General features: G+C 33.7%; 1 protein-coding gene across 1 annotated transcript in view; it reads left to right on the plus strand.

The window, feature by feature from the left end:
- The window catches only part of LOC141502131 (transportin-1-like), a 51,993-nt gene extending 36,826 nt beyond the window's left edge, over positions 1 to 15,167 (plus strand). Inside the window, exons 16-20 of the mRNA XM_074206724.1 lie at positions 1,583 to 1,658; positions 2,536 to 2,635; positions 7,996 to 8,070; positions 9,029 to 9,171; positions 12,037 to 15,167. Coding sequence (XP_074062825.1) covers positions 1,583 to 1,658; positions 2,536 to 2,635; positions 7,996 to 8,070; positions 9,029 to 9,136 — 359 coding nt within the window. The 3' untranslated portion in view covers positions 9,137 to 9,171; positions 12,037 to 15,167. The remainder of the gene's footprint in view (positions 1 to 1,582; positions 1,659 to 2,535; positions 2,636 to 7,995; positions 8,071 to 9,028; positions 9,172 to 12,036) is intronic.
- Positions 15,168 to 16,909: the final 1,742 nt, after the last annotated feature.

The following is a 16,909-nucleotide window of genomic DNA, read 5'->3' on the forward strand; positions in this document are numbered from 1 at the left end:
ATATAGTTAAAAAGAATGAAACAGTCTCATTACATTTCAACTTCTTAGAAATCAAGACCTTTCCTGCAATTAAAGTGTATTGATTTTCCATAATTTTCAATTTTATCTAGTTTGAATTTTATAAATATAAAAGGAAAATGATAACGATAGTTTAGATATTTTCTAGATCCGAATTTTGAAACCAGGTCTTACTCTGCTTTCATTAAGTAATACAACAAGATTACTTATACAATGCTTGTTTAACAAAATTATTTTTTTAAACTAGTATATCCTACACTGAACTTTTTAATAGAACATCATCTGCTTTATTGCATGTTTCATTATGCCTGTTTAATGAGAATGTTGCATAGTTTGTGTCTATTGGATATAGGTTTTCTTTCTCTGCTTCATATGAATCTGCTGGATTTTAGTATTATCTGTGTAGTTTGCTTCAAGTAATCCTTAAACATTATCTTTTCTCCCCACCCTTTTTTTCTGAAATATTAACCTTTTGTGAGTTTTTTGAGAGAACACCATTAAAGCACCTCCTGGTTTGTTTTCTGTGTTTGTTTATTTTTTTTAATGTATAAATGTGTTCATTTATGTATGTATTTTTGAATTGTAGAATGCACTTCTGAGTTGCACTTGATTCATCTCATATTAAGAAAGCAATTATATATTGGTGATTACTTTCCCATTTAAATTTTTAAAATTAAAAATTAGCATTTTATTTTTTATGTTATTTCTACTTTTCCACTATGCCTTTTTATAATAAAAACGGAAAATCAAGTTAGATTTTTATAGTCAAAATCATGTAATAAAAATGCTTTTAAAAATAGGTGGAACAAATTGTTTAAAGTAAACTCTTGTTCAATTTTTTTTGTATTAGAATTTGGATGTAATTTAAAATTAATAATGACCTGAAGTTTTTTTTGTAACGTGGAGACTTACTGAAATAAGATTTGACTCATCATTGTAATTGTTTCTTGCTCCATTCAGTCAGTGAGCACCTTAACACTTGAGATTAAACTCTACTGATTTGGGTAATCATTTACATAAAGAAATTTAATGAGATGAAAAGACCTGATTTAAATTTTTAAAAGAGACATACTTGATGGTCCATTCAATATAAATGATTCTGAAATAAATACAATGTAAATTTACCTAAATTATGTAACTTAAAGAACTATACTCAGTTTTTTCCATTATTGACATCAAAATTTTAAAATATTTACTAGGTTATACCAAGTAAACTCCAAGTCAGTCTTTTTATTAGTGTATCATCAAATATGGGTATTATAAATTGGGTGGGAGAAGCAAAATCGCTTGTGTTTTTGGTGTTCTCTCAATCTTTAAAAATTTTTTTAATTCCTTTTGCTTTCTTTTTCCCCAAAAGTATGCCATATATGTTGCTGCCCCTTATTTTTAGGGGGTGGTAATAAACAACACTGGTGAAATCTTATGTTTATTATCATACACAGATTCTGTTGGTTTCTGTTTCTGAGTTATTTGTTGTTTTTTCTTTATTTTTTCTCCTTCCCCCTCATTTGCTCATGTCTTGGTTGGCGTTTGGTGGTGTATAACCGTGATTGCGTTACCTTAGCAATAACAATTGGTCGTCTTGGTTACGTTTGTCCTCAAGAGGTGGCCCCCATGCTACAGCAGTTTATAAGACCCTGGTGTGTATTATTCAATCTTTTTTTTTAAATTCATTTTTTCTTCACTCTTTCTTTCTTTCTCTTTCTCTCTCTCTATCTCACTTTTAGATATATTTTCAGTTGGTTACAAAATCACAATCCTTAATCATTGCCAACCATGTGACTAATCTTGTCCTATCAGGTTTGTGAGTTTTTCAGTAGCATCGTCATGTATATTTATTTTATGTTGTGGCTAACGACTAATTGATGCATGGGATAAGATTGTCACATGCTTGCTGTGTTAAAAGCTTGATTTATACCTACAGAGCACTTAAAAATCCTCCTGAACAATATTGATGCATGCAGATGTAAAAAATTAGACTGTGCATTACATTACTTTGAAATTAATTTGAAATCTTGGATTGCATTAAGAAATAGATGTTTAGATTGTTATGTATAAAAATTGTTTGCTTGCTGCTGTAAAATTTAAATATTTTTTTTACCATAAGTTGTATTGATATGTAGTTTATACTGTGGCAGTATATTCTATGTTCTGCTTCTTAAAATTTATAGCTTTCAGAAACTAAAAAAACCTTTTAGTGGTGTTTAATGGAATACTTTCGTATTAACTCTTCAGACTAGTTTAGTAATTTTCACATGGCTGAAATTCAGCAGTTGATGCACGTCTAGTACAAAATCTAAATTCAGTCACTCATTTTTCACATAACTAATTTGTTACTAAGGAATAAGAATTTCATTTTTTTAACTACTTGATAATAAATATGATATAGCAAAAGGATTATTGAGAATCTTTTAGCTTTCCAAGAACTCTTTAAATAGAATTCCATTAAATACTGTTAGTAAAATAACAGAAGCATATTTTACTTTATTACTAAAGCTCACTTCTACAATTTAATAGGTGTACCTCTCTGAGGAATATAAGGGACAATGAGGAAAAGGATTCAGCATTTCGTGGGATTTGTACTATGATCAGTGTCAACCCCAGTGGAGTAATCCAAGTAAGATCAGTTTTTTAACTTTTATTTTTAACTAAAATATGCAAGCTGGGTTTTAAAAAATAGGTTTTATGTGTGTTCAAGAATTTACATGCAAAACTTATCTACTATAAATAAATACTTAGTGGTTACTAAAATTTGTTCCTAAAGCAGCTTTTGCACATAACTAGTTACTGATTGAAATATTGTATTTTAAATTCAGGAGTCCATGCACTATTTTGAACATAAAAGGAATTCCTACAGAACCTTTCCTGTTGCTTTTCTTCCCTTTATTTTATATAAAAAAGTTTAAAAAATTTTGAACAACAGAAAGATGTTAATTATGGGTTGTTGTTTTTTAGCTGTAGAGCAAGGCCAGTACTACAGAGTAAAGTCAACTATTTATTAAGTACTTAGATGTGTCAGATACAAAGAAACATAAAAACAGTCCTTGTCTTCAAGGAGCTTTCAAAAGGAGGAAATTTTTTTTTTTAATGAAGAGATCTCCTTTACTTAGCAAAGGCAAGCATAAATACAGAACAATTTCATTTACTCAGCATATGTTACAAAGTATATTAGAAAATATATTCTTAATTGTGCAGTTTCAAACAGTTTGTGGTTTTTTCCTTTCTGCATTTTCTGAAAAAATACTTCCGGAATGCAATTGCTTTAATGATAATCTTATTGCATCCAAATTTTACAAAAGCTCTTTTGCACTAGCTGCCTCAAAAATACAAATAAAAATTATAATTGGATAAAATAATTACTTAGTATAATGAGTGTACCAGTTTGATAATTGTGCCTAAAAATTTGAATCTGAAATACTATATATTTTCACATATAGGGATTAGGTCTTCTGGGCTGTATTGCCCAACAAAAACTTGTCTTGAGTCACATAGAATTCAATATATTTTTTTGATCTTGTAGTAAATATAAGGGGGAAGCTAGGTGGTGCAGTAGATAGAGCACTGGCCCTGGAGTCAGGAGGATCTGAGTTCAAATCCAGACTCTGACATTTAATAATTCCCTAGTTGTGTGACCTTGGGCAAGTCATTTGACCCCATTGCCATAAATGAATGCATGCATGAATAAATAAATATAAGGTTATATTCGAAGTTGGACACCTGATTTAAACTCTTGTTTTCTCAACTTCATAGACAGTATAATGTAAAGAATAATAGGAGTCAGAGGAACTTGAGTTAACTTCTGCTACTGCTATTTTGCTCAGAAGCAAATAGTATTTAAATCAGTGTTGTCAAACACAAATAGAAATTGATACCTGCAGGAAGTATATTGACATAGAAAAACCATAAACCACCAATATTAATCTTTGAGTTAAACATTTCCCAAAGGAAATATGTGTAGGGAATCAAAGTGTAAGAAGAGTAGGAGAGTTTGAGTTATTAAGAGCATCAAGTGCCTACTGGTGTAGGGAGGCTCCAGAGTTTGTTAGAAAAATCTCTTTTGCAAGTGAAGAGGGTACATTAGAATGAGGAGAAACTTAAGGTTGGGAGACAGATCAGAAAATCAGGACAATAATAACCTCTTCATACCAGAGATGTTCTGATGAGAAAACCAAGATTTGGCAACAATTTAGATATGTGGGGTGAAGTGTTAAGGCTGATCCTGAGGTTGAGAATCTAGCTAAGTGGGAGAATAGTTGTGCCCTTGGCAGTAGTAGGAAAGTTTGGAAGATTGAAGAATTTGGAGGGGGGAAAAACCATTCTTTTGAATGTATTAAGATCCCACAGAGATTGCAATTTGAAGTGTTCAAAAGACAAGTGGTGATGCCTGACTATCTGAGGAGAGAGGTTAGGTTAGAATTGGGAGTCATCTGTGTAAAGATATTTGAACCATGGGAACTGATGAGATCACCAAATGAGACAGAATAGAGGGAAAGGTGAGAGAGTCCAGGACATTAGCTTGGGGTGCAGCCATAAAATAGCAGGAGGGGACCCTTCTCTTCCCTGGGCCTTAGATTCTTTATCTGTAAAGTAAAATGAGGGAGTTGGTAGCTTCCAATGAATCACTGGACACAAAGGGTCTATAAATTCAAGGACAGAGGAAGTATAGTGTAGTTGAGTTGGTAGGGAGATAGGGATTAAGTGCAGATGTGATAAGTGGAAGGAAATCATAAAATGTAACATTTGTGAATGACTTGATTTTTGAGTGTATAGGCATTTATTTTTGTGTGTTTAAAGTACAGTGTAACTTTTGATGGTTATTGCAAATTTGATTACTTCAGAAACAGTTTTTTAAAGAATATTTTGCTAAGTGACCATAGGAATTTGTGTACATAGTAAGCATGTAATGAAACAGTCATTGAAATTGTCCTTTTATTACCGTATGTATGAACTAGTTTTTGTGGACTTCCACAGCTATGTCCTAACTTGGGAAATATCTGGCTAGACATTTTTCCATTCCACTGACAAATAACTGTTGACAGTTTGAACCTTTTACTCAGAAAATGATATTTCATTAAAAGCATTGTAGTTTAAAATAATAAAAATAATTTTTAAAAAGTGTATAGTAGTTTGTTTAATTGCTTTTTTTCCCCTTTGAGGATATTTGATCATTTCAGTATGTATTTGTTAAACTGTTTCTACATTAAATGTGTAAGAAAAGATTAAGATGTGGTATTTAATTTTTTACTTTTTTCCCAGTTACATGTAAAAACTACTTTTAACATTCATTTTTAAAACTTTTGAGTTCCAAATTCTCTCCCTTCCTCCCACCACCCCTCTTGACTGAGAAAACAATTGACTTATTTTATGTTATAAACATCTATCAAGGAAATATTCCATCTGTATTGCTAAGTCATTCAGAGCTAATAATCCTGTAATGTTGCTTTTAACTTTATACACAATACATTTCACTTTGTGTTTACAGTTTTTCCAGGTTTTTCTGAGAACATATTACTTCTTGTTTCTTTTAACAGAATAATAGCATTCCAGTCATAATCAAATTCCCCAATTTGTTCAGCTGTTACCCAATAGATGAGCATCCCTGATAGGTTTTTTAAATCATCTTCATTTCCCAATAGATTTTTCCTTCTCCTGCCCAAAAAGAAACCCCATCCCTTAAAAGAAATAAAGGGGGAAAAAGATAACCCTGGCAAAGCTAAACATATCAAGACTAAAAAAGTTGTGATCCATACAAGTGTCCTCAATGTAACAGAAAAGTGGACTATAAGGCATTCATACAAACAAAATAATGTCCCTACAATTCTTTTAGACTTTTATTTATTCACAGTAACAATTTTAATGGTAAATGTTTTATAATATTGAGCTGGTGGGAAATACCAAATAAAAGTATCTTTTAAGCATGCATTAAGATGTTGGAGGTGAGAAAGGTCCTCCTTTTTAAAAAAAAATTACTAAAATTGCACTGGACTAAAGTTACATTCTGATGCTTCACTGTGCTATGGAACTAATAATCTAGAATTCTAGAAAAACTAATAAAACTAATAAAAACTTTAATAAAAGCCTTTGTTCCACTGAATTATTTGTCTATTGTTTAATGACCAGTTTCATTTCATAATTTAAATCATTGCTTTTCTCCAGTTATGATGTCACTTATTGCTCTATGATTGAATCTATATATAATACATTATATATATAATGTAGATATTAATAAAAATTAGAAAATTTGAAATTTGCCTGAATTATTTAAGTGTTTAATATTTGTAGGTTTTCATATCTGAAGTCAAAATATAATACTTGGTGTTATAAGAAATTTGATGATTGAATTCTAAAGTGTTGATTAATATAAAATTTAAAGAAATGAATAGCAATTTATGGCTTTATGTTTATTAAGTTATGCAGTTTTAATATTTACACTATATTTTATGTATCTTTTTCTTCTGATCAATGTGTTGGTACATAATTGTATTAATATAGGGGGTGATAATTTTCCTTTGTGTAAGATATCTTGGTGGTGGTATTTTTTTCTCCCTCTTACTAAGTTATGGTCAGAACAACCTACAGAGTTTTAGATCAATCTACCTTCTTGACTCTGAATATATAACTAGCCCTCAAGCATTTTTTCCTACATTCCAAGTCTCATTTCAAGTTTAATTTTGAATTCCACATAAAGCCCATCTACATAATGAACTAGTTTTAAAGAATTTTTTATACCAACTAAAAGGGGGGTTTTTTGTTTTTGTTTTTTTAGGTTTTTACAAGGTAGTGGGGTTAAATGGGTTGCCCAAGGCCACACAGCTATGTAATTAAGTGTCTGAGGCCGGATTTGAACTCAGGTCCTCCTGACTCCAAGGCGGGTGCTCTATCCACTGTGCCACCTAGCCGCCGCCGCCCCAATTAAAAGTTTTACAGAAGAGAGACTTGTTATTTTAATAACAAGCTGCCATGACTCTTGTTCTTTAATATTTAAAAATCACATTGGGGTTTATTTATATTAATCAACAGATTACTTATTCACAAGCCTGTTGTTTGTGTGTTACATATAAATGAAACAGTCTCAAATACTACTTTATAGGTACATTTAACAAAAATATTAATAATTGGGGGCAGCTAGGTGGTGCAGTGGATAGAACACCGGCCCTGGAGTCAGGAGTACCCGAGTTCAAATCCCGTCTTAGACACTTAGCAGTTACCTGGCTGTGTGGCCTTAGGCAAGCCACTTAACCTTATTGCCTTGCAAATACACATATATACATATATCCAATTTTTAATGTTGGGATTTTGCTGTACATTTTTATGGATATAGGCAATGACATGAAAAGATTATAGGTTTGCAGAATATATTGCCAATTAATCTTATTTCTTCCCATGAACCTTGTGATTTAGATAATATAGGCTACTGATTTTATTATTGAGGAGCCTTTTGGTTATAAAAGATATTTACACAACTGGATTCAAACTTACGTTCATCTTTACATTCACTATCACACTTTCTCTCCATAGTTTCAGTGCCAAACCAAATCATTAGTGATCACATTTGTCATTTTAATAGCTACTGAATACTTTAGTTTTAGTCCTGATTTCCTAATAGAGCTGCCTGATTTTTCACACTAAGACCCTAAAGGATTTAACTTTTAAGAATTTTAGATTTTGTTACATTTGGAATGGGTTGAGAGAGGGAAACAAAGCTTCGTATTGCCAAACCAGTGTGGTCTGGCACATTAAAAATGAGAAGAAAATGTAAATTGGTATCTATAGTCTCTTGCCATGATTCTGTAGTATGAGCTATATCTCTATCTCTACAAATGCATAAAGAGATCATGGGGGGGTGAATTAAAAGTTCGTGGCCTATTTACTTCTTTATTGTAAAGTTTATTTAAATAGTTTTTTTAATGCCATGTTGATGCTTACATGGAATTAGAATTTTAGGTCCTGATAATTTTTCATTATTTCACATTACAGGATTTTATATTTTTTTGTGATGCTGTTGCATCGTGGATTAGTCCAAAAGATGATCTCAGAGACATGTTCTGTAAGGTAACCAACCAACCATAGCTTTGTTTTAAAGATTTTACTCCTTCAGATCCTAACTTACTTGGTTTAGGATTTTGCCTTTTGCTTCAAATTTGTTTTTTAAGAGTAATTATATGTTGTGCTCTATCAATTATCAGATGACGCATTTTAAGTTGAATTTTTTGACAGTGGTAGCTTTTAGATTTTTTCATCCAGTTCAATAAAAAAAACTTGCTTTACTAGATTCCTAGTATTTGATTGCAGAATTCATTTATAATTTTTAAGTAGCAAGATTTTTAGCGTAACAGAAGTGATGACTTTTAATTCTTTTCAAACCAAAAGATTTCCTAGGCCTTGAATAATTGAATTGAATAATATAACCACTAAATAATAGTAAAATTTTTGAAATCTTGTTGCAGCCAAATTTTGTGTGTGTGTGTGTGTGTGTTTAATGTGAAAGCTTTATTATTTCTTCTAAGAAGTGTTTCTTATTGGAGGCTTTGTCCAAGTAAATTTACTCAGTCTGTTTAATCAGATTTTGTATTGGAGCAGCTCTAAGGGTAGGAGTCATAAATGATTTCTGCTGTTTATTAGATGGCATCAAGTGTGACATTAAAAAGGGGGCATCTTTATAATCTAATGTTTATCATAAAGGGATGTCTCAAAATTCCCAAAGCAAATTGAGTTCTAAAATTCACTCCAAAAAAAAGGGAAATTGTAATAAAGTTAAGAAGTATACAACTGGTGGGGGCAGGTAGGTGACACAGTGGATAGAGAGCATCAGCCCTAGAGTCAGTCAGGAGGACCTGAGTTCAAAATCTGGCCTCAGGCACTTAATAATTACCTAGCTGTGTGAACTTGGGCAAGTCATTGCAAAACAAAAAAAGTATACAGCTTCAGAAAGGTTAAAAAAGTGATTAATTAGTACAAATTTTTAAATATTTAGAAACTAACATTGAAATGTGCTTTCTCTTACCCACAGATCCTTCATGGATTTAAAAATCAAGTTGGGGATGAAAATTGGAGGCGTTTCTCTGACCAGTTTCCTCTTCCTTTAAAAGAGCGTCTTGCAGCTTACTATGGAGTTTAATCTCATGCACTTAGGCTGCAGTCCCATGATTAGGGGTAAGTTCTTAAAAAGTGGTGGAGTGTTATATGAAGGAATAATATGATCATAGAAAGTTGATCATACAAAGTTGTGAAGGTGTTTTTCAAGATTTTAAATTTTGAAGGACATGAATCATACTTAGTTTTTAGGAGAATAAATATTTAATCAAATTAATAAGTATAATAAAGTGTCTGGCAATAACTGAAATGGCACAAGCGCACTTTTAAAGCATCATTAGCTCCTCACAGGCATTAAAAGAGTGAGCGTGGACCCATAATGAAAAGTTTGTTCAATCTTTGCCTAGACAGTCCTCTTCTGGCCAGAGGTCAGGAAGACCGAGCTGGGTGACCTTGGACATGCCTACTTCAAGTCTGCCTCAGTTTTTCCTCTGTAGAATGAGCATCTACCTTCCACAGTAGTGGTTGTGAGTTTAGTGTGAACCCTTTGTAAGGCTCTGTGCCTAAGTAATTTCCTTTTTTTCACCTCTATGATCCTCTGAACTCTCCAGTGGATAATAAGCACGTTGAAGGGGCTGATATTTAAAGTTTCTTTTGGATGATTATTGGCCACTCACAAGCTTTCTGCTTGAGTCCCCATACCTAAAATATGATTAGCTGTGTCTTTTCTTTACACAGAAGCTGGAGCCAAGAGTTGGATGTGTGTAGAATTGCTTTTCTGACTCTAGGCAAGTCTCAGAATTGTAGTAATCTGACATCACTTTATCTGAGATACGTGGCCTCATATATTATAAAAATTAAATTCACCTTTTTTCACGGGGCCAGTTAGAAATATCTGACTTTTAATTTAATATCTGTGGGTGTGGAATTAGTTCTGAGGTCATGAAGAGGGGGAATCGGGGAGGGAGAAGACCTTTATTAAGCGCCTGTGTTCCAGCCCTTTGCTAAGTGATGAGTTGAATGCATGAATGCATCCATCCATCATTGGTCAACTCCATAGCTTGGTGATACTGTGCTATTATAGCCTCCATTTTACAGTTGAGGAGAGTGTGTTAGCAGGTGACCAGGCTCACCATGTCAGAGGGCTGTTTGGACTCAACCCTTCCTGACTCCAGGCCTAGCGCTCTTCACGCCTCACTGGGGCTTCAGAGCAAGCCTCAAGGCAGAAGTCACATATGATGGAATTGTGCTTAGTTCTGTGTGGGGCGATTAGTTCTGTCTGTCAGCAAAGTTTAGCTGAGACCTTAGCTATGGACACTGTCCTTGGGGTCATAATTGTCAGAAATGTGATGAGAAAAGTCTGCCTGCTGCCCCTAGGTCCAGTTATAGCAATGGTCTCTTGAGTGCTGAAAGAGGGAGGCCAAGGGCCAGTGAGAATGCACCATGCTCTGTAACACATGGCATGGCCCTGGATGGGGGTTGACTATTGATCTGCCAGCACTCAAGGTTTAGAAGATGGACATCTCAGCCATCTCCACGATATTTGATTAAATGTAGCTGTTCATCTTTAATCTTAAGGGACCAGTTACTATCTTAGGTGCATTTAAATGATATTGGTAATGATTACCACTTTACATTTGACTAGTTTAGATTTTGTTAATGTGTTTTCCTATCATTAAGCCACTTGAATTTTACAATATTCTGTTTTGGTAGTCAGGATTAAAATCAAGGATTTTCCCCTCAGACTAAAATAAGCTTTCATGGCAGTTTCTAATTGTGAGATCCTGCCCTCAGACCACATAAAGATATTTTTAATGTTTTTTCTTTGTTATTGAATCCTGCGGAGGTTCCTATAATATGTAAAAATAACATTACTTTGAAAGGTTTTCATGAAAGATGGAAGAATATTGGTAAAAGTTGATGTAAAAATATACTTGATATTAGCTTTGTTTAGCATCCAAAGCCCTAGCTGAGAACATTGACTGCCTAGGAAATAAGACTACCAAATTTGGGGGAGGGGGGGCAGCAAGGGAGGAGCAGTGGAGACAGAACAATGAGCAAGGACAGATAATTAAATTTCAGTATAATTGATTCTTTTTAACAAAATATGAGAAAGGGATCCATAGATTTCATCAAACTGCCAAAGGAGGGGCGGCTAGGTGGCGAAGTGGATAAAGCACCGGCCTTGGCGTCAGGAGTATCTGGGTTCAAATCTGGTCTCAGACACCTAATAATTACCTAGCCATGTGGCCTTGGGCAAGCCACTTAACCCCGTTTGCCTTGCAAAAACCTTAAAAACTGCCAAAGGAGCTTTAACTTTAAAAACTGGTGAAGAATCTAGAAGAAATAATTTAGCTTAGTTTTTTAACCACTTATAGGATGATTGCTCTATTTGAGAGTTAGCCTGTATAGAACAGTGCCTTCATTTACTTCAGGATATGCCAAAAGGATTTATAAAATGCATGTTACCTCCAGTTGAGCAGTTCTCCCCCAGTCAATCTTTACCTCTGGTTTATATGACAAATAGGCAAAGGAAAGCAACAGTATTCTTATTTGCTTAAATTTGGGGAGAAATCATGTTCATTTTTTTTTATTTGCAAATGGAGTCTAGCTACCTGTTTAACTTTGTTTAGTCTTTTGTTTTTTGTTTTTTTCCTTTTTTGTTTTAGGTATTTTTTGCAAGGCAAATGGGGTTAAGTGGCTTGCCCAAGGCCACACGGCTAGGTGTCTGAGACCTGATTTGAACCCAGGTACTCCTGACTCCAGGACCAGTGCTTTATCCACTGCGCCACCTAGCCACTCTTCCTTTAGTCTTTAAGTGAGATATGCACTTAAACTTGTGTGTGTGTGTAATTATTTTAAAGAATATTATTAACTTGTAATGGAGGGAGGGATAAAAAAGACATTAACTAGGTGGAGAAATTTGTAGTTTTAATATCAGTGTACATATCTATTTTGTAAAAGAAAATTTCTGTTTTCTTACAGGTCCTTCAGTCTTGGGAGACTATGAGGGAGCCTCTGCACCCAGGGAAAATGTTACCCTTTACAGGGGGGAAGGGTAAACCAGTAGGGAATACAGTACAATCCCAACCCTACTGGGAGGGGCGGGAGGGAGGTGTTGCCGTCACTGTATTAAGTCGATGTTGGGAAACGTTTTTAACATCTGGAGCCTTTGTGGGTGGAAATCTGTCTCCTATTACAACTCCGCACTGGATGTGAAGAAGCAAAAAAAGAGAATCTATTCACCAAACAGCACATTCTGAAATATTATGGGGAATTGTACCAAAACAAGAACCATATAATTGAACCATAGGGATAAGAAAGAGAGGAAAAAATTGTTTAGCGCACAATAAAGGAAACCTAAGAATGGGGGTTACAAACAGTAAAGAGGCTTTTTTTTATTTTTTTAATTTAATATAAGGGTTTTCTACATAATTTTCCCAATTGATGGGATTTCTAGTTATTTGCATGTTAATGAAGAACTACACAAATGAAGTTAGTACAGTTAAAATGGAGCTTGCTACCCATAGTAGAGGCAGGTTCCTGTGAGTTACAATTTAGGTACCCCACAAAAAGTTGGAAATAAAAACAAGACAAATTAAAATGAAGCGCCCTGTGAAATGCCAAATGAGTCGCTCCTTTCACCTTTTGGGGGATGGGGGTGGGAGAAATGGGGGAGGGGCATATCAGACTACAGATTGACAGCTTAATTTTACATTTAAAACATTAATGTAGTGAATATAATTTGACGGTTGTACTTTAATAGATTTACTTTTTAGACCAAGGCATTATTAATGTGCAGTTTAAGATTCAGGCATGCATTCTGGCTCATAGTGATTGAGAGTAATTTAAACTAGTGGGAAAGTAGCATGCTTGCATCCCTTAGAGTGAGATTGGTATTCACTTGCCTGTGTTGCGCCAGTTTGTGTTGCAGTTTACCAGTTCAATATAGCCCTGCCTTTAAAGTTCCTTTAAGATTCTGTGGATTTTATTTTTATTAAGACTATAGATATAAAGTACTGTAGTTTACAGTTAGGCCTTGAAATATCTTTTTAGGATCTGTTAGGAATAAGATTGATATTGTATCGTGTGTAACCTGCACAATGTGGAAAGCTGATCTACCTGTGCAAGCTCGGCTCTGTGCTGTCAGTGTGGCGTGCTTTCTGCATGGTTATATGCTCCTAGCGATTTTATCCAAACTTCTCACACTGAGTTTCATGGTCAAAGGTCTGTAAAGGCTGCATCGATGTTAGTTGGCACGTCAAGACGATTGTAGAAGTTGATGACCCGATTGCTGTATTTCAATGTCTGTTCCCACTCAACATATACCGTCTAAGCTTTCTTTTTTGTTCAAAGCATGATCTTAAAGAGATGTTTAAGTTATGGATGTCATGCAGGGCCCCATTGGTGGCCCACTGTGCCCTGACACAAGCACAAGGGGCAAGTTAAAAGCAACAGAGTGAAAGATGGTTTGGATCCTCTTCATTTCATTTGTTTAGCTTTTCTGTTGTTTTCTCTACTTACATGTATTCCTGTGAATAAATCCTTGTTAAGTTAACCCTTTACTTTTCCTTCCATGTGTATTTTCTTATATACTGTGAATGTGAAAATTAACTGGTACACTTGATCTTGTGTCCACATGAAAGTGCAAGTCTTTATTAATTTAGATTGCCTGAACAGTGTATCCCATGATGAGGAAGGAAAATGGAGAGATTTCTTTTAACTCTGCTGGTCAGAGATGAAGCCACACCTTTCCATTTTTCAAATGCTGCATAATTAATCTGCAACAAAAAAAAACATTAAGCCATAACAACCTTTTTGTATTTTTAGTTTCTCACTTTTGCATTGCAGAATGAATACTAGATAACAGTTTTTATAAGAAATTGCTCCTCTTTGCATGGTTCTATTCTTTAAGGGTATTGAATGACATAGCCATTGCACTGAAGTTTTGAGCTGTGTGTGTGAATTTATAAATGCTGTTTAAAAATAATTTCAAGTGCATGATAGCATGCAGCAGAATTTTTACACATTCCTTTTCCCTCTGCCCACTCTCACCTTGGCTTTGCAAATTTTAGTAGGCGATGTGCTCTTGGAGTATGTGATGCATAATCTGAATAAAGTAAATTCAGTTATGTCAGATATGGAGCACCTTATAAGTCAGATCAAAAAGGCATGTCACATTTTTGCTTTCAAATCCTACTGCTTCATTCAAAGCTCTTGAATTTGCTTCCTGGTTAATCTCTCAACCTTCTAAATTGGGTCACTATTTTGTTAAATGATAGAACCTAAGTGCTACAAAGAAACCGTTTGGTAAGGGAAACACCTTAGATACAAACTTAAATATTTTTATAAGATAAGTATTGGTTAAACATTTCAGATAGAAATGACAAAAATTCACTCCAAACAGAAGCTAAAACCAATTTTTGTAAATATATGTGTGTGCATATATGAACATATATGCACACACATGTATATACATATATAGATATAATTCAGTATTTGGACCTGTGTTTCATTTTGATAATTGTATACTGATTAAAGGCAGCATTGTCACTTGTTAGATTAGACCATAGATTCACTTGTGCAAGTGTTTACCACATTTATAGGTATATTTAGAATTGTGCCCATTAAGGGCTGTCAATCTGGTCTCAGAAGTAGGAAGATGATACTTTCAAAATTGACAAAAAAAAAAAAGCTTAACTAGGACTACTATTATTTGAGACTGAAACATTCTCTTGAAGGGGGTCTTTTTTGCTAGTACATCATTAAACCATATTTCTAATATATAGTATAATAGAGATTTGCAGAAGCCATTTAAGTTTTTAGTTTGAAGTAAGATCCATTCTGATTCAGCATTAACAGTTGTGATTCAAATTATTGCATCATGGGATATATAAAGCATCTTCTTGTGGTGTAGTCTTGACAGTTTTTTGAATGTTGACTGAATGTTCATGGAATTGTGAGTTTGTCTTTGTTACATTCCAGTGTTTCTGCCTCTTGGCATGCTAAAAGCACGGCTTACTTCATCTGCTCCCTTACACACTGAATAAAGTGCTGTTAGTGTGCTCAACTACAGAAATAGCCGCTGCTAAGTGATGTAGATTTTCTACTTGAATATTTTTTATGTTGTAGGAACCTCAGGAGGTCAGTGTTTACTGTTTTTATATATGCCTTCTTTTTCCTGTTTGAGCTTCCCTCTTTGAAGGATTCTAACAGTGAACAAAAGCTGCTGATCAACCTAAGTTGGTAACAGAAAGTGTATTTAATATAATTTAAATGCATCTTTTGGCAGTTCCAAGTAAAAATTAAAATAGTACATGAATTTAATGCCACATGTTTTCATTTATGTATTCAGGAAATTAGTCTGCTTTTCATATTGTCTAATCTCTAATGACTTCATACTGTGTAAAAATCATTTTGTACATTTTCTAGTTGGTTATTCTCAAAATAATCAATGTGTAAATAATAATCCTTTAAGAGCCAGTTCTGATGCTTTAGATTATTGCTACTTGATTTTAATGGACACGTTAGATACATCATTTTAAGAGTGGAAACTAAAAAGCTTAGTAAAGCCATTCATCTTTAAAAGAAAAATTAAGTAGCTTTCATTTTGTAATTAACATTGATAGACACTGTGATATTTTTTGTCAAGACTTTACTTTTTGCATTGTTCTGAAGTAAATTGCATATACTGTAAAATAGAATCAAATGTATATTTTAAGATTTAACTGGCTTTCTTTAATTGAAACTTTGCATACTCAGTTACAAAATCTTCAGATACCAGTTTTATCTCAGGTGAATAAATTCTTGTACCCTTTTTTGTTGGGGGGGGGCACATGCTTGTTAAACTCATTATATGTGGTTTTTTTTTTAGATGTATTTCATAGAGGAACTTCCTATTTAGCCCAATTTTCCTACCCAGTTATTAGCACTTGGGGTTGTATAAAACCTCTATAGGGAAACTACCTGCAGGTTTACCTCAAGATGGGAGAATTTGGCTTCCCCACCTCATTCACCACCTAGCCAAAAACTTAAGAATAGACAAATGGAATATTTTCTCCCCTAAAGTTACTTGTAAGACATAGCACCCTGTGTAACTGAAAATGGGATGATTGGGCTGTTTAAATTTACACTATAAGTATTTAAGATAAAACCTTTTATGATGGGGGAAAAATTGGTTTCATAGGTAATCTATCTTATTCATATTGAATGTATTAACATAACGGTGCAAAAGCATTCTTCCTAAGGGAAAAATGTATCATGCATTAATTTCAACTTAAGTCCTTCAAATAAAATATCTTTAGATAAAGCACTGCATATGAAGTTTATTGCTAATAAATAATAGAAACAACTTAAAATGAATATTATCACCTTCTCATTAGTATTATTAAAATGTAGACAGTGAAATCTTTTTAAGAACCTTACAAGGTTTACAGACTATCTACTAAGGGACTTGGGGGTACTTTAAATCTTCAGAGAGTTACAGTTAATTACTAAGAATACCACCTAGTATTGTTTAGGTTGGGCACCAATTTAGTTTGCATACAGATACTCATTACATATTGTGTTAAATATTGAGACATCTCCAATGCCTCTTAAAAAAAACCATTACAGAAGGGTAATTTTATTCACCTGTATGCTTTCTAATATGGTGGGGTTTTGCTTTTTTTCTTTGTATTATATAAGACTTTTTTCCCATTGATATTTATATGTGCTAATTTAATCTCTAAATGTAATTGTTAGAATAATTGATTTTATGATAATCCAATTGCCATATTGTGGTTTGCATCCCTCAGTTACTTGTGGATTTTTTTTAGTGAGAGGCTAAAATAGCAAAGTATATGCATGATTTGAAGGA

This window comes from Macrotis lagotis, chromosome X, assembly GCF_037893015.1.
Source record: "Macrotis lagotis isolate mMagLag1 chromosome X, bilby.v1.9.chrom.fasta, whole genome shotgun sequence".
NCBI classification, from domain to species: Eukaryota; Metazoa; Chordata; class Mammalia; order Peramelemorphia; family Peramelidae; genus Macrotis; species Macrotis lagotis.